The sequence below is a fragment of the Larimichthys crocea genome, chromosome I (genome assembly GCF_000972845.2).
Source record: "Larimichthys crocea isolate SSNF chromosome I, L_crocea_2.0, whole genome shotgun sequence".
Lineage (NCBI taxonomy): Eukaryota > Metazoa > Chordata > Actinopteri > Sciaenidae > Larimichthys > Larimichthys crocea.
The window spans coordinates 22246189-22272840 of NC_040011.1; the positions used below are offsets into that span (position 1 = coordinate 22246189).

Here is a 26652-nt window from a genome sequence, read left to right on the forward strand (position 1 = left end):
TATACACGAGCTTAATGATTTCTCACTCAGAGGCGACGCAAGCAAGTGATGCCTTCACGTCTGAAGAGCGTTTTTGACTTTTTCTGACAAATGACGGTATTATTTTATACTTAACGATATTTCGGAGTAAAATATTGTACATTTTCCTTCATTACATCTGAAAGGTACGAATTTACACATGGAAATGAAGATTAAAGTGGCCAACAATATAGAAAATCGTTAAAATAAATTAAACCCTGATCATCTGCAAAATTAAAATTCGTATTGCACAATTATGCATCGGCATTGGTAAACCAATCATAATATACCGCTGTCAGGAGCTGTATTTAACTTTTGATATCCGAAATACGTTTTGCTTTACTTTGCCAAGTCAGATTTTCTGTGTGACGAGCTCATAATTCCGATATATCCGGTAGCACGTTAATGCACCACCACAGGCAGGGTTGGAGGTTCGGTCGGACTCGAGAGCCGAGGAGGGGGGTACTGTTGTTATTCGTCAGGGCTTTTGTCCAGGAGAAATGGCCGGGATTAAAGGTAAGAAATGTCCACAATTCATTTGATTCATAAAGTATTTAAAATCCCGCTCAGTCCATGTATCACCGTGTGAAAATAAGCCGAAGACTGATGGATGCGTTAACCGCGTCCAGCGAGCTAACGGTAACGTGAGGAAGTAGTTAGCCGCAGGGCCACTCGTTAGCTGGACTGTCTTCATGTCTTTGACCGGAGGACAGTCGCTGCTTATCGACACAATTCAATGCACATTCACTCCAGCTAGGCGACACACCGCCGCCCTGTAATGTTGCATCATGACCCCGTCTCTAATGACAGCCCCTTATAGTAGCATAACAACGTAGTAGTTACCGTTATAATGCTAATGCTAGCCGCACCTGACTTTAGTCATCACACTGAGATGTTGTGCTCGCTGCAGCCTGGATTCATTGCTGCTAACAAGCAGTTTATCGCTATCAGAGTTTAACATGAGCTCCCAAATGGCACGGCTTAGATAGCTAATGTAGCTGTTGTTACACGTGAAATCAGCTGATTCATCACATGATAGCTACAGCAGCCAGGGGGGGCCCTGCTGCTACAATGTGCTGGTGTCGGGATAGACCCGCACAGATTCAGAGAGAATCAGCTGATGTCCTCCTCTCTGTCTCTCTCTCTCTCCTGTAGCTCTCATCAGCCTGTCCTTTGGAGGGGCTATTGGCCTCATGTTCCTCATGCTAGGATGTGCCCTCCCTGTGTACGAGTAAGTAACCACCTCCACCACACACACCATGTGAGCCTGTTGATGTGTGTGAGGCACGCTGTTCACACTCTTTGGTGATCCCATCACAGGTTTACAGCTTTAGATACAGGAGTGAATGCATGACTGGATTAACCTGCTTGGGGGCTGCGGAGCATAAAAGAGCTACAGGGTCCTTCATACACACCCTTCCACAGGAAACAGAGATATTTTTCCACTTTTGCGAACAATAAAATTCAATTTTCCTTCTGTTTTTCTGATTTCTATGATAGAATATTGCATGGTCCCAGCTTTCTTGTGTGGTTATTTGTGTTATGGTATTTTCAGTTTACATTATCCAAGACGATTAAAGGAATGTGGTGATATCAAGGTTGTTATTTCTGTAAGTCATCTTACAACAAGGTGTAAAACCAGTGTCAGTCTCATCCAGCCTCGTCACAATTTTTCTGTTGCTATTGGATGTGGCTCTTTTAAGAAGAAGAGGAAGACGTCCCCATTCGTAATCCTTCAAACAAAGCTCTGATGGATTGACCGCCAGACCTGTTTTAATCACTCAACTAATCTGAGATGCGGGCGGTAATTCAAAGGTCTGGAAACCGGGCTAACATGTTAGCATGAATAATGAAGGTCTTCAAACTAAATGTGGACACCATACATGACCACAGTTGATTTAGTAAAGCAGCATCCCCCATTTTCCTAAAGTTACAGCTTATGAAATTACCACAAACCAGTTGTCAAACAATAAAGTTTTGGATTTTTCTTCTGGGGGGGAGGGGCCACTGGATAGTTGTCTGCTTTGCACAGCTCTGCATGCATGCAGTACGCGCCGATATTCAATTCAGAGGTGGTATTCACATATATCCCTGAGATTTTGTCAAAAGAAAGGTGGTGAACCTTGCAGTGTGTTTGTAGCACACCAAATGTGTCCAGTGTAGTTGGATTTATCTGTAAAAACATGATCAATAATGTTGTGTTTATGTGTATTTCATCAGATTTGTATTGTTATTGGCCCCAAAATATAGTATCTGTCAGCCTTTAGTTATTAGATAATTAGAAGGTTGTAAAAATGTAGATCCTCCCTCATGAAGAACACCTGTGAAGTTAGATAATGTTCTGAGAGCTGACCAGTGTTTGGTCCTTTATCCTCCAGTTCACTTGACTGCATCCTGTATCATCACAGCAAGTGGATGTTTATCTCCTTTTTTCTCCTTCTGCAGCAAATACTGGCCTTTGTTCCTCCTCTTCTTCTACATCCTCTCTCCCATCCCTTACTGCATCTCGCGGAGGGTGGTCGACGACACAGACTCAGCCAGCAACGCCTGCAAAGAGCTGGCCATCTTCCTCACGACGGGGATCGTCATTTCAGCCTTTGGCCTGCCCATCGTCTTCGCAAGAGCTGATGTAGTAAGTTACAGAATCTTCTCAGTGCAGTTTACTGCAATGTCAAAAAGTACTGGCCAGAAGTGACATACACGAGACTGAATGCTGGAAAATTCACTGCCGCTTGCAAAGCACCCCATCAGCCAACACCATACAACACAGCCCGCACCACAGCCAGCCAGACAACCGCAGCTTGGCTTCGGTTACAGTTAGGTAGCTGGTTAACCAGCCAGCTGCAAGCATCACTCTGTCTCACAACAGTAACCGACAAATTAACCTGCAAACAGCAAGCCAGCCATTTGACCAGCCAGATCAGGCCCAGGATGAATTTACTGATGTATTTCATTGTGTTACAATATCACAATATTTTTCATATGCTTTGCAGTAATGTTTGCTTTGACCTTGGGCCTAATGTTGGACTCTGTGTTGTAGTGGGTGCCGGTTGTTTGTTGACGTTAGCAGACTATTTTTATGTTTGTCTCATGCTAATGCTAAGCCAGGAGTGCACACTGTGGACACTGGTGGGAAGCAGAGATAGAAGGTACTCAGGAGTGAGCATGGACATCACATCCTTTGGATTTTCACAGAACATTCATCCCAAACACTTCAAATATAAATCAGGCCAACCACAGGCTGTTACAGGCAACTGGCAGTGTTGTGGAAGGTCTCATTCTTCAAGTTAGATTACAGCCAGTTCACCCATTAACAAAATATGATTATACATAAAGTGCTTCACAATGTTACATATGGCACCTTTTTAAATATGTATTTACTCCAGTCGAAAGAAACCACTGGGTTTGGGTCACATGTAATCCCATAGGTAAGGGAAAGACGACTTTTGGTATTTCTGTATTCAAGGCTTATCGCTGCATTCACAGTCTAATTTGTATGGAGTAAAGAAAACTAGTGAGGCAATTAGTAAGAATTACTTAAAAAATACTAATTACTATATAGCAGAGAAGCTGACAGATACAGCCCAGAACACGATTAGCATTTAGCTAATGTTTCCTGTTTCGTGTCCTGAATATGGAGCGTATGGAAAAGACTTGTTGAGACCAACTTGATTTTGGCCTAAATATGTGCTGCAGCTTGGCAGCACACAGCAGCATTTGTTAACCTGAATTATTAATGTGTTTGGTTTACAGATTGCCTGGGGGGCGTGTGCGCTCGTGCTAACGGGTAACGTAGTCATCTTCGCGACCATCCTGGGCTTCTTCGTGGTCTTTGGATCCAACGACGACTTCAGTTGGCAGCAGTGGTAAAACAGCAGAGAGGGGGACCTTAGTCCTAACTGTTTTTATTAGCGTTACAATTATCATTATTATTATTATGGTATTACTGTTTGGTTCTTGTTGTTGTTATTTATATGATGACCGCCCATCCATAGACTCACAACAAACCAGTGCAATATTTTACTTTTACTTTATTTTGTACCGCCTGCATCATATTGAACTGACACAAGTAGGATGGAAAATGCTGACTTGCAGTTGGATTTGTTCTCATTTTTAGTTCTGCTGTCTGACTCCTGTGTTTGCGAGTTTTCTCCATTTGTGTGTCCATTTTCATTTTGAGCGTTAAGGTTAATTAGCACTGGTGAACAACTGCTTATGATATCTGTGAAAATATGTGGAAAAGAATCCAACTGAATGGTAAATAAGACTTAATCCGACCAAACTGGCAGGGTAGTGCCTGTCTGGGCTTCTTTCTCTATTTAGTAGAAGTGTTCTTCTTCTTACCCAGAGCACAGATGGGTGTACATTTCAAGTCTGAGTGCTGAGCTGAGTGAAAATCAGGAGAAAACCGATGGAAAACCTGCACGACACAAGCTCAGATTTCACCACTCGAGATGAGAAAAGGCTCCATTTGGCACGGGTCGTATTGACTGAAACTGTGTCAATTTTTAATGTTTGTCACAGTAAAATGTGAAGATACAGCTCATGCAATGCAGATTTTATTTTCATTATTTCTCTGCTAACACAATGCTACCATTGCTAAGCTGCTAAAGTGAACAAATCTAGAAGACGAGTGTGTTTGTGATAGAGAACTGGGCTGTTACTGCCACCAACTCCTATTACATGTGTAAATGAGTTGTCTTTCCAGCAGTATAGTATGTTCTTTCTTTCTGTCTGGGGACCATCTTCACCGTTTTTATGTCTGCATTAATATACGTAATTACACAAAGTAAGATGATTTTTAAGAGCAGCAGAATGTGAGGAGAGGATTCACTCAAACACTCTTACCATCACTGCAGAGATCAAACCAAACTGACTTGGTGATTTCCCAGGTGCCAACTGGATGCAGGCTGCTTATTCACCATGTTATTTTGCACATGATAGCTCTTACCTCACTTTTGAGTAAGCCTCACCTTGTCAGGTCAATAAAGCATGAAAAGCCCATAGTAGCTGCCAGCTAGTGTAGGATTAGCTTAAAGACAGCAGCCTTGTTGGAAACACAGCCAGGCTAAGAACTGGGCTACTTATAATCAAGGCCCGGTCGGTCACTAACAGCCCTTAAGCTTTTAAACGTGACTCCTTCAAAATAAAAGAATCCAGAGTCTATGCTCAGTGTTAATGTCGTATTCCTCTCTAGAAGCACATTGGGTCCAGATTTGGCACTGTCACATTTCCTCACACCAGCATGATCATCATTTAAACGCCGTTATGTATTATGATTTGAAGTGTTTCTACATTCTCTGGCTTGTGTGAAGGAAATGTGTATATTGGTTTGTGTAATCTGCTGGCAGCTTTGAGATCAGCACAGCCTGCAGTCAGTCAGGTGCAGCTCTCCTGTCGGCTGTTTAACTGAATTAGTGGCGGCTGAATAAGGAACTTAGCATCTGCTGGGGTTGTGGATGGCTCAGTTTGAATATGTGCTCTCTGGAAGATGAAAAAATGATTGAAAGATGAACATGAGTGATTTGTAATAGGATTGAAGTACTATAATTGACTTGAAAGACAAGTTTCTTTAGTTGTTCTGTGTAGTAGGCCAGCCCAGAAGATACTAAACCATGCATTTACATCAATCAAGATTTCCAATGAAACATTTGCATTGAGTTTAAGACCAGCTCGAAAGTGTTTGCTTATAATATTGTATAATTTCCACTTCCAGATTCCTTTTTTTCTGATTTTAAACCACATGAACAGTAAATGAAACTTCATTAAAGGAATACTTCAACATTTTAGAGTTAGATGAAGAAAGTTGATAGCACTCTTAAATGTGTGTGTTCACGGCGCTGGAGCCAAGATGTAATTAGCTTAGCTTAGCATAAAGACTTGAAACAGGGGGAGACAGCTAGTTCAAAAATATGCCCAACAACACCTCCGATCATGTTTGTTTAATCCATCCGCACACACAACATTTGTGCATCGATTAAGCAAACGAAACAACACGCTAATGTGTAAACCTAAGAGATGTTGTCTGTCTTTTTTTAACTTTGGAGTCGGTCAGGATAGCTGTTTACTCCTGCTTCCTGTCTTTATACTAAGCTAATCACCTCTTGGCTCTAGCAATACACTTGAAGCACAAACATGAAAATGTCTTATAACTCCTGGGATGGAACCATATGAGCAAAAAATGTTCAACTATTTCTTTAAAGTGAACTGTAACAAGTGGTCCGCTCAGTCTGAGTTGCATTAACAGCTAATGAACGTGAAGTGAAACTCTGACATCAACCACAATTCCTGTAGTATTTCCTTCATAAATGAAAAACTCTATGGGAAGATGGAAGCATTGGAAATCTGCCTCAGGCCTCGTGGCTACAAACACTAGCTGACATCTGGGTACTGCACGTTGCTTCTCACTCTCTAGCTCTAATATTTTTGAACGTTCTTGTCTGTTACGTGACTCTTCCAGAGATCACAACCTCAGTGAAGGCATTGATTGTATTAAAAGCACCATAACAATGGCAGCTTTTTTAGCTACAGTTAAACATGTATTTAACTAAGTTACTGAATATTGAAAACTACTGACATGATTTGTGCATTTTTTTCTGTAACACCACTTTGAATCGAATTGATCATGTTCGTAACAGTAGATTTACCCACTGGTGGTGGCCAGTCAATGGTCGGACAAGCAGGGTAACTCCATAGTGTTCCTGAGGTGTGAACATGTGTGTGACACTGTATGCATTTTAAGCTCAATTTGTCAAATGTTCTCTGACTTCCTGTTTTGTAGCCTGATTGACAGGATCTGGTGTATAGACTGGTTACTGCGTTAAGCTTTGTCTGGGAGAATATTGTATTTATTTATTTCACTGGACGCTTCATGTCAATGTCCAACGCTATTTTTTATCTACAACTTTTGTGTTCAAGAGGCAGAAGTCAGCATGGTGGTTTTCTTTTTTTTAATAAACGCCATTTTTGAACATCCTCTCCTTTGAATGACTACAAATGCATTTGCTGTACTGGTAAGACTGGATCAGATAAGCACAACCACAGTCATTTTACAGGACTTCACAGGAAATAAGCTTAACTAATATTATCTGCATGGCCTAGTTAGTTTGTGTTGCTGGTGCCCTCAGGAAAATCAGTCCATTACTAGACAGAAAGAGTCAGACTTCAAATATATCCAGTGATCTTTCATATTCAAGGGAAGTCAGCTTGGTTTTCCTGTATGACATCACCAATTTGTTTGATTATTTAACTACTACTACTTAGCAACTCTTTAAATCCCCTTCTTAAGCATGTAAAAGCATTATATAAACATTCAGTTGTTCATAATAGTCTATAATGTGGTTGTAATCAGATATAATTGCTTATTGATGTCAACAACTATAACTCCTCTGGACACAGGAGGTTTGACTTAGAAATCTTCATAGGAGAAGTTGTGTCCTTAGATCTGCGTAAAAGTACATTATCATGTGTCGCAAACCATTTATTGAATGATTAAAGTAAATTGTTATTAAGCACTTATTGCTTTTCATATAGCAGCTTTGGAAAGTATTCTGACTTGTCCATTTTTGCACACTTCAAATGTAAAGTTAATAAAATGCCATCAAACTATATAAAAGAACCCATGATGAAAGAACATCTTTTTGGAAATGTTTGCACTTACATACATTCATTAAAAATATATACATACAGTATATGAGGTAAGAAATACAGGTTTTCGTGATAGAAGACTGGGAGGAATAGCTGTGCTTTGTCTCCCTCTGCTGGCATCAAATATGATAGTAGAAAAATGAGTGGTGAGAAAACAGCATCTCATTTATAGACATATTTGGCACCAACAAGCCGCAACTTCACACTTAGTAGTAAGAATATTTTCAAAGTATCTACTTCTGTTCTCTGTGTTGTGTCTTCTTATATCAACAAAACATTTAAATTGTATTGATTATCAATTCTACTGATATTTATTATCACTTAATATTATTTGTTGTACTTTATAGGCTTTATAGCCTACAATGATACACAACATTTTGTCTGTTTTTTCTATTTTTTATTTATTTCTATTATGCTAGATGTGATGTATAAAGGAATAATACATGCATAAATCAGTGCTGAGGCTCCATCAGTCTCCATCAAGGCTAGATCTACAACACACATAATGACAGGAAGCGGTGGAGGAAGTATTCTGGTCCTTTACTTAAATAAAAGTACTCTGTTACAAGTAAAAGTCCTGCTTTGAAAATGTATTTTAAGTAAAAGTATGTAAGTATAGTATAGTATAGTATCAGGAAAACTTAATGTTTATGAAAGTAAAAGTACTCAATGCAGAAAAAAACGTCTCCTGTGACTATGATACTATTATACATTCATTGGATAATTATTACTCATGCATCAATATAAAATCTGCAGATTGATTGGTTGTTTGGTTTGTAAGAATTAAGAAAATAGTAAGAAATGTTATTATCCAGATAGCAATGTGACACCTTCACAATGATTGAAAATAAATTGCAATTCTTTAAGGAAAAGCAAGAAAAATGCTGATCTAAATAGTTATCTCAGTTAATCAACTAGTTGTTTCTCCTGTTCTTGTATAAAGTGTCAAGTAGTTTTAAGTTATAACAAAACATCATATTTTATGAGATCTTTGTATGTTTTTATGCACTTAAAATAAAATCTTGATTTGTAAAGTAACTAAAGCTGTCTGATAAATGTAGTAATGGAGTAAAAAGTACTATATTTTTATAATATTTTCCTCTGACGTGTGGAGTACAAACATAAAATACTTAAAATTAGTATTAAGTACAGTACTTGAGTAAATGTACTAAGCCTAATTCCACCACCATAATCAATAAGAAATATGTTTTCTGCAGTTTCAGACTAAATTCTACATGCAAACAGCTAATACATAACACATCAGATACCTAAAACACAAGCTGTGGTTTTAAATTCCAATGATTTTCCTCTATAAAAGCTCTTATGCAGTCCTTTATTCTTAAAGTCCTGAGGCTGTGGCTATAAAGATGCCTGCCTGCTAGACAAAACTTGCCCGACTTGGCTCTCTCCTGTTGCACTTGAGGCCTTGAGGCTGGATTTCCAGATCTAATTTTGCATGTAACGTCAGATCAAATCTTTAATTTGTGCATGAAACAAATCAAGGTATTCCTTTTTGTTTAAGCAGAAAGCCATGCAGCAACACACCACATCAGACCGACCTGAACACACACACACACACACCAGCAGCATGCCATGTCTTCATGTTATGACAACAGCAGGATTAATGCTTAAACTTGTCCTCTGAAGGGGTGTCTTCTTTAAGACACTTCACAAACAGCGAAAGTGAAATATGGCAGGGAATGTGCACACTGCGTCCTATCTGACCATGTGGGACACACCCACTCTGCCCTAAGGATTATGGGAATGTGGAGGACACTTTAGATTGAAGAGTGCAGTTCAGACCCAGATGAGCATGAGGAGGTTTTTCCGAGCTAACAGGGAGGAAGACTACAGTCAGATCCAGTATCTGACGGCCAAGTGCACCCGCCTGGCTCATGACAAAGGTAAGTCCAGGAGGTCGAGACTTTGACCTCTGAGAATAAGGTTACACTTTACATTTTACTGTAGTATACAGGTTCAGTCAGGCATTTAGTGCCAGTAATCCTTTTGTGTTGTTACATGTCTCCTCTAATTCACATTTATAACCAATAACTAATAACTAACTTAGCTGACTTAGGAAGAGACTGAGTTACACTGTTGTCTGATGATTATCCAAATACACAGTGACAGAGTAACGTAATCTAATGAAATGTAATGAGTAATCTAAGGCAGAGTACAGAGTAGTTCAGCATCTTGAAGTTCATACTTCCTGCATCTTACTGCATTTCTGAATGTATTCAATGAATGTATGTTTAATTGCCATGATAAAAAAAAAGAGAAAAACAACAAATATTAATGCCGCATGTTTACTGTAGATAGAAACACTGACATGTTGTTAATACATATTGTCCAAAGAAGATGATTGAACTTAACTTGGTTCAAAGGTCATGACTGTGAAGTGAAACTGTGCGTCATTGGCTGTAAAAGTGTGTCTCTGGTTTATTGCTCTAATATTGTCAGAGTTGATGGGGAAGAAATAATATTTAACAGAATTATCCTGTGAAAACACCACAGTGACAACAGCCCATAATAACATCACTGCACATGTAATTAGATTAGGTTTGAGGACCTTCCAGTGAAACATGTCTGAAGGCGTAACAGCTGCTGTCTTTTAAAGTTATGGACACACAGCAGCTGTTTTGTTTTTTGTTTTTTTGCCAGTGTATACGTGTCTATGAGTTGTGAGTTTAATGAAAGACTGGTGCATCTGAATATTTATGTAGAGGCCTCAAGAGGTTAGACTAGACAATATGACAAATAAAAAGACAAACATTACACTGAAGTCATAAAAAATAAACATCACTTAATGTAGCAGAAGGTTTAAAAAAAAAAAATTATGATCCTGAGTACTCTACTAAGAGGTATGACATACTGTGTGACATTTTGAGAACATGGTGAGCTGTCCAGCAAGTTGTAGCTGCAGCTAAATGATTTAATTTCTCCAATCTGAAGTATTTGGATCCTACTTTGCAAACATATTATGTTAAAAACAATCACACCATCATCATCATTTCCAGCGAATTTCATAATAATAGCGCAGCAGTGCTATTAAACATCAAGGGCTGGTTTTGCCAGCTGTGAACCATCATTTAAATTTACAATGTGCACACAAGATACTTTTTTTAAATTTATAACTGTCTGTTCTGTTTGTCAAGAGTTTCTTTGTTAAGAACATATTTTTAGTTTAACAGCAGTACATTTAATTAAAACCAAACAATAGCACACTATATATAATAATTTAATAAGTAACAGACTCTGACAGAGGAGAGAAGATGAGGACGCGAGAAGAACAAATTAAAAAAAACAACCCTCTTCAGTTGTGTGGTCGACTGCGAGAGACAGATGTAAACCACTGTTGATGACCAGTGATAGATCTAAAAGAGTTTACCACATCACAATATAACATTATATTATATAAATTATAACATATAACAAAAGGTTATTGTTACATTTATTGTTATGATTATAATAAATATCTTGTTATAAAGTTAAAAATATCTTTTTAACAATAAACTTGTCACATTTAAGTTGGCACTTCTTTTTCTTGCATAGCACCAATATGCTGATATTGCAATGCCTCTAAACCTGAAGAAGGAAAGTTTTTGTCAGAATGTTAGTAGCTGACATTCAACCCTACATTTAAAGTGTTACGGTTTAAAATGTAATTTTATGCTGCGGGCAGTAGAAAAACTCTTTCATTAGATTTCACTAAACACATCCAAGTGGCACACATTCAGCAGATCTTGTGTTTTAATGAAAATCATGGTTTAGTGGTCGAACCTGACTTTGGCTCTGTTCTTTCTGGCTGCAGCAGTGCTTGACAGGGAGTTCCTGCTGTCCAGAGACAGGGAGAGGAGGCTGCAGAATGAACTGGAAGTTGTGACCGCCCGACTCCACCACCAGGAGCAACTGAACATGGAGCTCAGGATGGGACAGGACCAACTCGTCAGCAAGCTCCACCAACAACAGGTGAACAGAGTATAAATGAAATGTCAAGGAAAGATAATCTCACTGAGCTGAAATATAATGGGTGGGGACATGTATCTACAATTATATTAGATATTAAAGCTGTATTAAACAAGAGGAGTCCCACAGATCTGCTGTGCACTACCTGCTCAGCAATAAACAGCAGACGGACAGAGTTAGAGACTGAGCATCAGCAGCTAAAAATGGACAATACTTCTAATGTGAAAGAAAAGTAGGACAGAGAGCTACAACATATGAGAGGCTAAGAATCTGTGCTCATGCTCATACAGTCAGTTATTCCAATTTGTAGAGAATTTCAGTGGAAAATAATTAACAGATTTCCCAGAACACCACAAGATGAATCCAAACCAGTCATGGAGAGGGGATGTGGACAGACCATGGCTACCCATATGCATATACTTTGGCAATGCCCACTGTTAGATAACTTTTGGAGATCATTTTTTACCCTTGTTAAAGTAGCATCAGATGTTGAATTGGTAAGAGACCATCTGGCGAAAATTCTTGTTACGAAACTGAATGTACCTTTTACAAATATTACTAACTGTGGTTATTTCAATTTCTTTTGATTTATTTTTATGTTGAATTATTCACATATGCAGGACCTCATACATACTGTAACCCCTTAAAGGAAAGAGTCAACCTTTTTGATGTAAAAAAAAAAAGGGCTGTGAAAAAAAATGTTTCTTAAAAGCCAGTTATTTTAAGGAGTTGTTTTTTAGGAAAATGTAGCTAAAAGTCAATAATTCAAGTAGCCAGAAACAACTTTGAATAAACTCTGTATCTGCTAGAAGTGTAAGTAGGCAACTGTTTGCTAAGAAGTTTACTGTATTAACTCAAAGGTGATACGGTGTCCCTTAAGGGCTAAAAAAAATTAAATTAAATTAACATCAATCATGAATTGAAAAGAAAGAACTTAAAATACACCTCCAAATATAAAAATAATGACACACTGTGAATGTTCTATCATCTAATAACGGCACTGGGAAGCATAATAAGCTAGCTAGTGTGTTAGCCTAAGCTGCTACTTGCTTATATGGGTAATTTAGACTCAAATGTTAGTGAGACTTTTTTTGCATTTAGTGATTCTGTTTCGCTTCATGGGGGAATTCACCACCGAAAGAGGAAAATTCATGTCATCAGTTAAAATAAACCTGGATTAGGTGGCTGTCCTTGGCGGAGAAAGGACACAACGCAATGTTAGCATTCATCTTCTCCATCCATCATTCAGTCTTGCGTAGTTTAGGGCTCCTCCAACTCCTGAGAGACATCTGGATCTCACCAGCTAGTGATGCTGGAAATGAATTGTGTTGTGTACAGTGGGTTTATCAGAGCTGTGTTTGCTGAAATAGCTGCATAATGCTGGAATAATGTTGCTGAGATTGCTGAGACTGGACCAGACTGTAAATGTGCCATGAAACCAAACCTATTAGTTGCAAAAGTTCCAAAAGCTGATAATTCTTTGTGGGTTCGTCACTATGAGCCACTCCTTTCACCAAATCCTGATTCCCAAAACAACAATCAGCTCTATTTTAACCTCAAACATTGGTTTGGCAATAATAGACTGAGAAAGGAAATACTTACCTGAAGGTCAGCTTCTATCCAATTCAGAGTAATCTTTTTAAATTTGTGTAATTTCACCTTGTAGTGTTTAACCTCAGTACAGTGCCATCATTTAAATCCACAGAGCCATGACCATACCAGTGGGCCACCTATGCTGCAATTACTGAAATTATACTAGAATTAGGCGGACAGTAAGTGCCAGTGTTAACATGCTGTGAAGGTTTTGGCAGTCTTTTTTCTGAGTTTTTGGCTCCTGGGTACAGGTTCTGAGCTGTGAGCAGTTTGACTTTTTTTCCCAGACTTAACTTCATTTTGTGTGGCAAAAATAGGCTGTTGTTTCATTACACATTATTTACCTTTTGACCTCTACAATCTGTTGTGGGACTCAAACCCCAGTTGGGAAAGCTGTGGTTGTGTTCCTATTAGAAATTAGATGTTTCACCCAACAAGCACAATCTCTACTTCACAGTAAAAAACGAGCAGCCTTTTACAGTGGTATTTGTCAGGGATTTAGAGAATGTGACTCACTCACCTTCCCCACATAGATGTGATATAGCGTCAGGTTTGGGCTTGTCACAACCTCGTTGACCCATTGTATAGGTGTGTCTGATATCATCATCGGTCTGTACAAGGACATCTTAAAAGCTCAGGAAGTACTGAGTAATGTAAGATTCATAGGCACTGATAATATGTGCAATGCATATTTATATCCATGTTTTGGTGCATGTGCATTTATGTAAGCACGTGACAGAGTTCAGCATGAAATAAACTAATAAACACTAACATCCAAGATAATTTGGTTGTGTAAAAACATTCTGCAAAAGCTATGTATGCATGAATATATTTATCTGTACATGTGTGTAGATGAGGTTGTGTGTACATATATACTTCCATGTTTTTCTGCAGTACCTGGTGGACTTGCTGCAGCAGCGTGTGGTTCTGCTCGTGAAGGAGAGCTCCCGAGATGAGGAGCTGCTGCGGCAGGTCGGCTCAGAGCTGTTGTGTCTGCAGAGCTCTGAGGTGAAGCTGGAGGGCCTGGTGGAGGAGCTTCATGCTGAGGCCCATCGCAGTGCTGTGGTGGCAGAGGGCCTCCAGGCAGAGCTGCATGCTGAGGCCCAGCATAGAGCTGTGCTAACAGAGAGCCTGAAGGCAGAGCTGTGCAGGTAGGGTGCAGACACAGATGAACAAACATGCATGGTCATTGTGGTGAAGTCAAAAGCTCAAGTGCCTTTCAGAATAAAATCACAAATTATAACAAAACAAATCAACTGTAGTTGGACAGTAGAGGCTAACTGAAGTCTGGGAGGTTGAGGTGCTTTAAAGGACCATTGTGTAAGATTTCATGGCATCTAGCAGTGAAGTTGCAGATTGCAATCAACTGAATCGCACTGACCTCACCCTTTCCTTCCAAGTGCGTGTGAGAAAGCAACCTCTTTTAGTTTCAGTGCACTGCTGTCTGCTCCAGAAAATGATCAGTCTAGAAGGCTGGCAGTTGAAGCTGGGTCCACGGAGTAGAGAGGATGATGGGAAACAATAAACTGATTTTGTAGAATGGGTGTAGAATTATGTGACTATCACTGTCAGGATGGACTGAGCCTCTTCCTCTGGGGAGTGGAGATATGCCATTTCGCTTTAGAATACTGGCGTAATTATTCTCTAAGCTGATGTGGGTGTGTGCATCACATGTGTAACCTCCTAAAAGGTGCTGATTGCTACATTATGAAAGCTTTGTTTGGTTTCTTCATTCTGGGCTACTGTAGAAACATGGCCATGCTACATGGTGGACTCCATTGATGAATATCACGGATGTATAAAGAGAACTGAATACAGCATTGGCAATGGGGCTCTGTTTTGCTGCTCAGTTTGATTTGAAAGCATAAAATTACTCAGATCTTTTGCATATGCTTCCACACTGTGTCAAGCATAGAGCAGGCACACCAGAGACTTCTGCCGACCAAGCCACAAACTTCTGGTTTAGCCCTTCACCAGCCTGAATAGGAATAAAAAGATTTAATCATGTGGCTATTCTATACTTTTTACACGTTATTGTAATGAAGATGATACTAAAATGATGATACACAACTGTTCACTTGAAAGTATAGCACTTAGTCTGTGCTTCAGACCAGAGTCTGTTACAGCTCTGATTTGTGGAGGAAATTCCTGAAAAAATAGTTGCGGTAAACTTATTTTTCTTACCCACGTTGAATTGTTGATGGTTCGATTTAAACACATTCCTCCACGCTCCACCCAGCTGTCAAAACTGAACAAAATGTAATAAAAAAAAGAGCATTAGCCTAGATAAGGCTGCAGGTTAAGAAGAGAAACATTCAAAAAAACAAAACAAAACAAAACCAAAAAAATCTCCAGCAAACTGAGGCCAAGTGAAGCTGTCACCAGCTGCTCTGCAAACCCACAGAGAAGAACTTCACCCCCAACCGTTGTCTCAAGATTTAATAAAAACATCGAGTTCTGATGTGCGATTTGAAGTCAGCAGAACTCGTCCTGCGGGCAGTGCTGTGCCTCAGTCTGCTGACTTTAAATCCCTGTGGGGAGTCGGATTAATGTCAGAATATGTTGTCACATTATGATTCCATGTCAGAAGATGAACATTAACAGAGGTTTATAGTTAGATTTTTACATTTGCCTTAATTCTTATTGACTTTAATATTAAATGTACTGATATAATTGTGAAAATGAATCTCATTTGCATGACTGTGAAACAGTTAAATAGTTTATGAAGGGTTGAAAAATGAAATCTCAATCTATTGAAGAAACACCCACAAAAACTAGAAAAGAAACATTATTTTAGTTTATTTTAGTTAAGCACAATCAAAGCACCAAAAAGTCATATTTTAATCATACACTTAAAGCCTTTTAAATGCTGCTTCTTTCTTCTTCTTGTGATAACGTATGAACACATTCCGTTGTCAGTTTTAGTGCAGAGTTATCCAAAATATAAAAATCATTATATATAGTCAGTTAAAGGCCAACTCAATTACATTTTCATATGCATTTTTTTCCATGCCGAACGACAATCATATGACTCTGCTCCAGTCACATTGAATAATTTTACTATTGTCGTTGTATTTGTCACCAACAGTAAGACGATGGAGCTGGAGGACCTACAAGACACCAACAAAACGTTGATAAAGGAGCTGCAGGATTTACGCAGAGCTCATCAGAAGGAGGTAAGAGAACAAAGTTTATGATCCAGAAACAAACGCAGCTCTGCCTCATTTTGTGTCTGTGAGCAACAAGTCAGCTCTTCCAGCTCTGTCTGTTTGTCAGAGTTATTGTAGAGATAGTTAGTGCAACACTGAAGTATAGCTCCACAAATCAAGAGGAATATTTTCTGTGAATGTGCTGACAGAGTCAAACCACTTCTCCACTGTTGATCCATATGTTCATGTTTATAATCATGTTTTTTTATTTGAGTGCCTCTATTGATTTTCAATATCACTGAATCTGCTGATTATTTTCCTGATCACTTCATGGTTTAGTACATTAAATGCCGCATTCTTTGTATTCAAACTGCTTTACTTGAAATGATTTACTGATCATGAAAATTGTTTTCAACACTTTCAGCTCTATTAAAAAGACACTTTTTGGATAAATTATTCCCTTAATACATACATCAATGATTTTCATTCTTTTACTATAAAAGGGCAGTTTATTTAAGAAATTGAATTCAGGTCACTTAAAGATTGACAATGTTGATACACAGAGGACAGTAGTCATTTCCATTCTTCAGTGATAGTATTAGTATCAAAATATACTTAATGTACCAAAAGTAAATACACTCATTATGCACAATGACCCATTTCAGAATAAAATATATCACTGGAATATAATTTGTGCATAATTTTACTGCCAGACAGCTCAGTCCATAATTGTACATCATAATTTATTAGTTGACGTATATTCTGTATAAATAATCTGAGGATGTCCCAGAAAATATAAAAAAAATTATAAAATAATGACGCTTTGAAATGGATGTTGCTCACTTGGTGTAATGTGACTTTTGTCCACCAGATGTCAGACTTGGACACTTTGTTCAATGCTGCTTTGGTCTTTTGTGGTTGAGCATAAATAGATAAATAATGGACTTTTAACGGTTTCATAATGCATGTGAAATATTTCTTCTTGTCAAGTGTGCAGCCAACCCTTCCAGAAATAATGCAGCACAATATCACCCCTGCTACCAGCTCCTCCAATCAGAAGTAATGGATTAACACTGCTCATGATTTTCTCAGGCTAGTTTCGGTCGATGTGTCAGCAAGCCAGTTAAAAACAGTAAGACAACAAGTCTGTTGTTGGATTTTGAACAGTTAATTTCATGAAACATAAAACCCCAAGGTTCATATTTATGTACTGTGTCCAAATTTTAAAAACTACAACCACCCCAGAGAACACACTAACTCAGATGTTGCTGGCAGTGGGTTTGTATTAATGTGTGTGGAGTCCGGGCATTACTGAAACATTCCTACATACTGTCATTATTTTATTTACACTTGGCCTCAAAGACTCACTCCCTTACTGGCCCCTGTTTCAACCAGTCCATCAAACTGCAAATAATCCAGGTCTACAATTATCTCTCCTACGAGACAGCTGCACAAGTCCAAGAGAACAAAACAGACCGCCCTGTCAGTGAGGAACTTAATGAGAACATTTATTTGTGGTAGATCAAGTCAGTGAATTATTTTGAAAGTCCTGGGAGTCAGAGATTAAATCCGACTCTGTTGCCTTCGCTCATCTTTCCAGATGACGGCAGTGAGTTCAACAGTCACCGCCATCAGTCACACCCCACAATCAACCTCGTTATTTCCTGCTTTCTCATTGTCTTGATCTCATCCTGGTTGAAATAAAGGGGAGGAATAAAGTGATGTTGTCTTGTCTTTGAGGTGAACGAACTGCAGCTGCAGAATGAGGGGAGTCTTGGGAAACTACAGGAGACAGCAGAGCAGTTTGAGTGGCTTTGTCAGCAGCAGCGCTACTGGATGTGCTGTGTGAAGAGGTGTGTATTTTCTCCCTGACCTTGATCCAACTGTCTTTTACCACCACACACAGCACCTGATATAAATAACTTTCAAAGGACATTAAAGTGTCTGAGAACAAACTTTCATAATTAATGATATGAGCAGACAATAAGCAGGCGACTTCACATGAGAGGTTTCTAAATTTGTGTATTGTCAATGCTCTTCTTACTGGATTGAGCAAAAGATGCAGTTTGATGTTATAAAGTAGCGCAGGAAATGTTGTCTTTATTGTTCAACAGCCAGTGCTGATGAAAATCTATCTGACACGACTGCGGCAGAAGTTTTTCACAGATGACATAATGTATTAAAGTTTTAGTCACGTCCTTCCTGACGTATCTGACATATCCTCAGAAGTTATAGGAACAAGAGACAAGACACCATTGACCGGCGACAAACTGAAACCCTTAGCTCAAAGAAAACATTTAGGATAATGTAAGTACACAAGATGTACACAAAATACACAAAATACATAACAAAGGTCTATAGCATTTAGATCATTTGAAGCAGAAATGTTACATACTTTAAGGATTAGTTAGTATCTTTTCTTTCTTGGTTTTCTACATGTGACTTTTTTCATGTATATGTGTATGCCTTAGAGGTGTTAGGAGGCAGAAACTGAAGGCTATCACCTTTGATAGGTGATAGGACGTTTCACTTCGTTCTTCAAGAACAGGGATAAAAAATATTAAAGTAGCAAATATTTAAGAATTGAAAATCATCATCACAAGATGTGCTGGGAAGGAGAGTTAATCGGTTCTGTTGGAGCTGCAAAGTCTGTGGAGGGAGAAAGTCATGAGGTCACTTGTGTGACTTTGGGTGTGTAGTCTTTCTAATTATGTATTTTTACAAAAAAAACATGTGTCTTGCTGTTGATGGATTAAGATCCCATGGTGGTCCACTAGAAGGGGAGGGCCTCTTTTTCACATCTCTGTCTATCCTTTGTATATGTCTTTGTTAATGTGAGACACAAACATTAGCAGCTTTGAAAACTAATATACCCTGACCCAGACAAAAACTCTGCAGAAAAAAAGTTTGCTAAGAGGCATTAACTTTCCCAACAGATAGTGAAATGTAAGTGTAAGTAACAGAGCTGCATAAAATACAAATTTTGAGACCTGCTTTTTGTTAGCAAATAGTGTTAATCGGATTCTGTGAAGCAACCATCCTACAGACCTCCATATGTAGCTTCAACATCTGAGTTCACTTAAATGAGAGGATGAAGAATCACCCTCTGCAGGAGTATAAAATCCAGGCTGTAGGAATTTTACAAATATATGTCATTGTCTAAATCTACAGATTCAAATACTCTCTGATGGAGGAAAGAGAAACTCTGCTGCAACAGGTCAGCATGTTGGAGAAGAAGGCTGAGAAACTGGAGAGTTTACACGTTGACAGTCCCACGCAGAATGTCTTCTGTCCCCTACAGGACACTACATGCTGTGACAGGTAAAGGAGAAATAAAGTAGATCAGGCAGTCAGATATATAGATATATGAATGCAACATACAGTATATATCACTTTGACAAAGCTATACATCTTTTGCTAGAAATCAGCTCTGGAGTGTTTTAAAAATACTCCCACTGGATACGAAATAAAGAAAACAAAATTCCTCTTCATCTCCCATCATTTTTATACATTTTCCACTTTGGCCCACCCTTACATACTTTCCAGTACAATATGAATTTACAACATGACTAAGATGCCTTTCTTTTGAAGCAGTATAACATCGTGGGATGCCGATGCAGAGGCTGACCTGGAGTCTCAGGTGGAGAAGTCAAACACACTGCATGAGGAGCTCTTTAACCAGGTACCAGTTTAATGTTACTACCCAATAGATTTTTAAATGGTCACGTGCCCTACGGTCTTCGCAAATCTTTTGAAATGAAATCTTGTTGCAGCTTTAATGCTCAGTGTTTTAAAATCTTTGGGTGGACATGCAAACCTCAGGGGTGAAATATTAGAGATTTATTAGGGAGGGCTAATATTCATCTGAGTATCGTTGCCAAGCCCCAGAGGAGTTGCAGTGCTGTCAGTTCTTCCAGAAATTAGAGATACCTCTTGAACAAGGGGCGGCTAAGTGTGTTTTTCTGTCTTCTGCGGACTGTTAAAAGTAAAGAGGCTTTGAAGTACCTGTAGGGGGTCACTGAAAACTCTTTGGCAACCAAACATGGAGCCATTACGGTTCAGCTGACATCCACAAATCCCTCATATGTGTAAATAATAATTATTTTCATTATCGAATAATCTGCCTGTTATTTTCTCTCCTATTTGATTTATTATTTTGTCTGTGAAATGTCAGGAAATACTGAAAAAGCCTGTTTCCCACAGACCCAAGAAGATATATTCAAATTGCTTGTTTTATTTGAATAGCAGTCCAAAACCCCAAGATATTCAGTATTCACTATCACACATGACAAAGAAAAGAATCAAATCCTCACATTTGAGAAGTTGGAACCAGAAAATGTTTGACATTTACACTGAAAAAACAAAAAACAAAACCTATAAATCAATTATGAAAATAGTTGCGGACTAATTTTCTTCAACTAATTTAGCGTGTGTATAAAAATGTTTATATATTGTTCTAATGTGAAGGTTCTTGAAAGAAACCTCCGTAACCTTTATTTTAAGAGTGACAACTCCTGTATTAAAACATTTCTGGATCAAAGACAAAGACTGATCTGAAGACTGAAATAGAAGACATCCAAAAACACAGGACTAATATTCATCTGGGCGCGACTGCCAGTCGCTACAGGGGCTGTCATACAGCCAGAACTCAGAAACTTCATGGGTACTGGAGTCTCATCTTTGTTTTTGTTGTTTAAAGGTTTCTTTAAAAGCCTTGATACAATCATTGCATGACCGCAGAATATTCCTTAAACCAGACCCAAACAAAATAACACTGATAGTATGTCTTCTTCATAAGAGTCTTTGTGGAGGTATATAAATGTCACATTTCTACTGAACATTAATGAGATTTTAATACCAGCGATGTTTCAAATGATGATGTAAAAACAGCAACTTTACTGTTAAAGTTCACTCTCACCATTTTCATAGTGTCGTTCTTGGCTGCAGCTGTTTTCTGCAAAAACTCTCTTAAAGCCAACTGTACACTACGTGCTCAGTTAATAGTTATTGCAGTGCTGTAATGAGGACAGCTTCAGGTTTATTTATTGTACCTATTGTACCTACAGTTCATTTACATTTTAGAAGGGACCTCTAATATCTTTGGAATGATCAGTTCATTGTTTTTAAATCTCTGGATCAGAGAGGACAAGTTCAGATCTCAGGAATGAAATATTAGAAATCCAAAACACAGGGCTAATATTCATCTGGGTACAGCTGCCAGTCTGCAGTGGTCTTGTTGCAGCGCCAGGAATTTTTTATTTTTTCCTCAAGGCTAATAAATCCTCATCAGTGCTTTTGTCTGTCTGCTGTCTATTTTAAGAAGGACATACAACTTCATATAGTGTTTAGCAGTAATGCAGAGTGTGCAACATTTGAAGACATTGCTATATCACCTAACAGACACTAGGGGGCATATTGGCCAACTATGAATATTTGCTTAATTTGGGAATTTTTCTACATCATGAGAAATTTAACCCTTTATTGCCTAAAACTTACTCATAGGGAGGGGGTATACTAAGCAGCTTGTTTGCGATTCTTTCCGTTAGCTTTAGTTTGAAGTACTTTCGGATTTTCTGGCAATTTACTATCAGTAATAATAATATTGTTCTCATGAAGTTCATTGTGGGGATCAGAAATGTAGCAACTTATCATAAAGAAGTCAGATAGTGGCAGGACTGGATCTTTTGTTTGAACATGCTCACTTTGGTTTTGCCCCTTTGAGATGTCATCTTTTTGTGATGTCATCATGTTGCTAAATCTCAGCAATTACTTCACTATTGAGTATGTCATCATAACTAAAATTATGGCCGCTACTAAACTTCAAATAGTGGAATAGATGGATAAATGAAATAAGAATTAGATCTGAATTCAAATGCTTCTTGTAAGTAAACAAGCTTTCAGAGGGTTATTTGATGGCTTTATAGAATAATAGAGAGGGATTGTACTGCTCCTCGGGTATGACGGTTTATTAATGAATGTTTTAAGGCTAAGTAAAATAAGTAATGTAGCTGCCTTTGGATTTTTGAAAAGATCCTCTACCTTTAGACAAGTTCAGCCTTTTAAAACCTCTGGATCAGTGACAAGTGCAAAACTCAGGGGTGAAATAGAAATTCAAAACACAGAGATATTCATCTGAGGACGGCTGCCAGTCCCCCGTGGACTTGCAGGGCTGCCAGGACATCCATAAAGCTGATACTTCATGGGCACTGGAGCCTAATCAGTGTTTTAGTTTTTCTGTCTGTCTGCTTTAAAAAGTTAGAGGGCTTTGAGGAACTTTTGATTGCAAAGCCATTTTGCAATCAAACTGGAACCCCACAATGTCCCACAAAGAACTCCTCCAGGAAGCGTTCACAAATCCTGACAGGACCGCAAATGCTTCATCCTCCTGGAAGATTTTTCTTTATAGTGAAGAACCCAAAAGGTGCTCACTTCGGGATATTTAAAAGCTCTACACATCTTCAGAGTGACAAGTTCAGTGTTTTAAAATCTGTGGATAAGAGGAAGCCTGACAGACAGAACATAAGGCTGATACTCGTGTGCTGCCAGTCCCCAGAGGAGCTGCTGTGCTGCCAAAACCTTGAGAGATTGCTGATATTTTCTGGGCACCAGAGTCACATCAGGCCTTTTTCTCTGTCTGTCCGTCCGTCTGCTGCTTGCACATGGCTTCCACCCAAGCCGTCCGGGTCCTCATCCAAAGCAGCAGAGAGATGACTAATAATGACTGGAGGGAGGTGATTGCCTCTGTGCTTCATTCCCTTCACCTCTCACAGGCTCTGCAATGCATTTCTTGGGATAATTATTCTGATTGAGTGCAGATGATGCAGGGTGCTTTTTTTCAGCCCCTGCAGAGCTCAGGGAGGGAGGAAATGTAGCTGGAGGAGCGGGGATCACCGGAGATACGGAGCAAACAACTATGATAAAACACATCCATTAGCTTTGACATAATTTATATAAACTGTAGATTCACACTCTTTAGACATGAGTATCATTTTTAGCTGCCAAAGAGATAAAATCCAAATAAGACAAGGGAGTGGGATTCCAGTAAGCAGATTTTCTAAGTCACAAGACATCTAGTATGTATCAGGGATTTAACTAGATTTGGTTCAAAAGTGTTTTATGTGTAGTTTACAACTTATTCAAAGAGCATTTTCACTCACTCTTTCAACATGAGTTAGGACCAGGCATTAAAATGCTGTTAAAGCTGTAGGTTATTTGCATTGACCCATCGTACACCTCCATTAATTGGCAAGACTTTGCTGGGGGTTAAATCCAACTGCTTTCCCCATTGGTAACCTTTACACTACTCTGGCCTGTCCCCCAAACATTACAACGACCAGAGTTTTCCCCATTTGTCAATGATTTGGTCACATAACGTTCCCAAAGCTGAGGCGAAAAGTTTAAACATTATTTTATTACCTTCTATAACTAGCAGCAGGTTGCATCTTCAAAGGTATTTGTGAGATTTTGCAGATGTCTGCTTTCTGGAAGGAGAAAATGTTTGAGCAAGATCAACAAAGCTAGTAAGAACTGTCCACCCATCCATTACCTATACCCACTTCATCCTTTGGGGGATTGTAGGGGACTATGGGGGCTTTTGGAGAAAATGGTTTGAAATGAGAACTTTCTTGCTTTAATGGATTGCTGTACCTGGTTTTATCATTCTGTACAGAAATCTGTAAAATGGGGGTCACAAAAATACTTCTGAGGATGCAACCTCCTGCTGGACAACAATAAAAGAAGAAGCATTGACTTATGATTTGTATAGTTATGTGATCAAAACTCAGGGCTATAACAGAGCTAACTCACTCAAAAATGATAAATTCCCTGGCGTTCCTTTTGCACATCAGCCTGTACACCTGCAGAAACATAATCTGGAACACACAACACTTCTGCTCTGACTGGAACATGCCTGAGCTGCACAGATTAACCCCGGCTTGTGCAAGTAGTGTGTCAGTTTAGGTTGTATAGACTTGTTTTGAGCCAGCAGTAACCACGCAACCACATTTTCCTAACAAATGAAATATAGCCACTGATGTGCTGTTGGAACAACAGATATATAACTTAGACATGTAAAATGTAAAAAAAAAAAAAAATTGAGCCCTGTTTTAACCTTTTGACCTGTCGTTACTGTACTTACTAAGACATTTTCCTCTCTGATTTCCCTTCTGGCAGATACTGAATGTTTATTATCTTTGGTCATCTTAACTTACAGTTTATTTTTCTGTCCTCAGGCGGGGAGCCCTATCAACGGATACCAAAAACCTCCTTGAGGACAGAAGCCTGGAGCCTGAACTCGTCTTCTTTTTCTCTTCCCACCTTCTGCAAACCAGAAGATAACTACTAGATGTTTGTCTGTGTGGTTAACTTTGTGGAATACTTCCCAGTCATTGTCAGAAAAAAACCCTCAAAATACCTGTAAAACCACACATTTATTGTTTTTTCTTCCACTATTGTCCACCTGTCTTGAAAAGAATCTACTTTCGTGATATATGACTGAATTAAACACTGTACAGTTTGCTCCTGTCCTCCTTTTTGCTGTGACACCTGCACATCACATGTGTTCCTAAAGTCACATTTTCCTGTAATTGTCCATTATTCAAACCTTCTAATCAACACTAACAAGAGCAAAAGCACCTGAGAATGTTCTCTTGTGTTGCTTTGCCAATGAATCCTCATAGCAGCAGCTGGTGTGCAGAGGAAACAACAGACGTGTTGTTTAGACCAAAATGAAACCCTACTGATTGTTCCCCCATTGAGAATCTGGTACATCTCTTCACTTATCACTTGACTTTCACTTGTCAGCAGGAGAAAGTACGCAGAGTGTCAGATTGATGACGACGACTCAGAGGCTCCATCATTTGTGAACCATACAATGCACACATGGTGTAAAGGCAACAGTTTACAGACAAAGCAAATGTTTGGGGACTTTATTTCATCTTCACTACAGGGTGTGTTGATTGATTTTATTAGCACTGTGGCTAAAAATTGCTACTATGATCTTCTGCTCAAGATTTGACTGGTACTCTCGATCACTGTTGACCAAGTGACTAAGAACATGGGATTTCTTTTGTTGTTATTTTCACATTAACAAAACAATAAAATTAACCCAGCTCTAAGCTATTAATTTAGCAAAGAAAGCATGAGTAATATGTTTATGGTCATCTTTAGGCACTTCAACAAACTCACTTAAGGCCAGGAAAAGTTTGTGGTTTTCATTAAATACTGAAAATGTCAACAAGGACTGGGAGCTTGAAAAACAGGATGCATGGACCACAACCTTTTTTTTTTTCTTACCACAATCAATAGCTTTTAATTTAATAGCCTAAACCTAAGAACACATGGGATGCAGGATGCAGATCGTGGTCTCAGGTGTCCAAGTTCTTATATTTATAATCCAGTGCCTCTACATTAAAAATAGATCATCTTAAAGGTAGAGACATTGGATTATACACAACTTTAAAGTGACAATCAATACAATGCAAAACATGAAATAAATGAAGGTTTCACCTTATGTTTAGCAAAGCCTTAAAACTCTTTTCCTCAGTGTTTAGTGTTTGCTTAGTGCTTTAAGAGGTAATACTTTCCACTCGCTCTTGTAAACAGTATTAAGCCTGGGGTTTAGTTCAGCATCTTAGTCATCAACACTGACTTTCATTAACTCTCCCTGTGTGATAATAAGGGTGAACACCTAAGTTAATCCTAGATTGAAGCTGACTTTGCATTAAATAGAAACAAACTCCTTGTTTACGCTCTGCCACTTGGGTCACATACTTCCTTAAACTCGTCAGTGAATAAGAAGATTTAGAAATGGTTTGATAGGCCATAAAGGCGCAAATATCTTTTAACAAGCTGAACAGTACAGAACCGGTGATCAACTGTCAAAAACTGTTATGAAAGATCCTAACATATTAACAACAAATGTAATGAGAGAGGAAAGGAAACAGGAAATATAACCAATCCAGTGTTAGGCCAGATTTGGAGTAAAACTGTGAGTAGTTCATGACCAGTTAAATACTGAAAAGGCAGCAGTGATTATTTTCAGTCATTTTGAAAGCCTTGTTTGGTTGTGACAGACAATTTCTGAACCCCAGTCAGTGCAGCCCTTTAGGGTCTTGTCTAGTGAGATTCAAGATTACAATGGGACTTCATGAGGTATGCTGATGATTTTCCATGAAAATCGGTTCATCTTCCATGAAATTAGAGTCTAATTCAAATTGAAAAATTTCAAATCCACAAACCCACAATTTTTTTTAAAGTTTTTTTTGGGGGGGTGGGGGGT

The 26652-nt window shown here is 38.7% G+C and overlaps 2 protein-coding genes across 4 annotated transcripts; both read left to right on the forward strand.

Annotated features, from left to right (window-relative positions):
• Window positions 1-411: 411 nt before the first annotated feature.
• leprotl1 (leptin receptor overlapping transcript like 1) lies at window positions 412-6994 on the forward strand. Of its 2 annotated transcripts, XM_027283398.1 has the most exons (5): window positions 412-534; window positions 1174-1249; window positions 2464-2650; window positions 3772-3884; window positions 4367-6994. In XM_027283398.1, coding segments are annotated over exons 1-5 (393 nt in total). In that variant the 5' UTR covers window positions 412-518; the 3' UTR covers window positions 4368-6994. The 2 variants fall into 2 exon arrangements, with proteins under 2 accessions (XP_027139199.1, XP_010748751.1); XM_010750449.3 differs by having other exon boundaries at window positions 3772-6994.
• A 2247-nt stretch (window positions 6995-9241) lies between these two features.
• Window positions 9242-24871, forward strand: LOC104934725 (uncharacterized). 2 transcript variants are annotated; one of them, XM_019258433.2, is made up of 8 exons: window positions 9242-9569; window positions 11477-11634; window positions 14119-14375; window positions 16313-16400; window positions 18114-18226; window positions 19545-19694; window positions 19965-20055; window positions 24605-24871. In XM_019258433.2, the coding sequence occupies exons 1-8, from the start codon at window positions 9473-9475 to the stop codon at window positions 24641-24643; spliced, it is 993 nt and encodes a 330-aa protein (XP_019113978.1). In that variant the 5' UTR covers window positions 9242-9472; the 3' UTR covers window positions 24644-24871. The 2 variants fall into 2 exon arrangements, with proteins under 2 accessions (XP_019113978.1, XP_010748755.2); XM_010750453.3 differs by having other exon boundaries at window positions 19968-20055.
• The last annotated feature ends 1781 nt before the right edge of the window (window positions 24872-26652 follow it).

What these genes read in the sequence shown, in the direction of transcription:
- leprotl1 (XM_010750449.3), top strand. An exon ending in TGTGCCCTCCCTGTGTACGA is followed by an intron (nt 1,250 to 2,463) that starts GTAAGTAACCAC and finishes CTCCTTCTGCAG; the next exon opens with CAAATACTGGCCTTTGTTCC. An exon ending in TCTTCGCAAGAGCTGATGTA is followed by an intron (nt 2,651 to 3,771) that starts GTAAGTTACAGA and finishes TTTGGTTTACAG; the next exon opens with ATTGCCTGGGGGGCGTGTGC.
- LOC104934725 (XM_019258433.2), top strand. Translation starts at nt 9,473, where the DNA reads ATGAGCATGAGGAGGTTTTTCCGAGCTAACAGGGAGGAAGACTACAGT. An exon ending in CCGCCTGGCTCATGACAAAG is followed by an intron (nt 9,570 to 11,476) that starts GTAAGTCCAGGA and finishes TTCTGGCTGCAG; the next exon opens with CAGTGCTTGACAGGGAGTTC. An exon ending in TGGATGTGCTGTGTGAAGAG is followed by an intron (nt 18,227 to 19,544) that starts GTGTGTATTTTC and finishes CTAAATCTACAG; the next exon opens with ATTCAAATACTCTCTGATGG.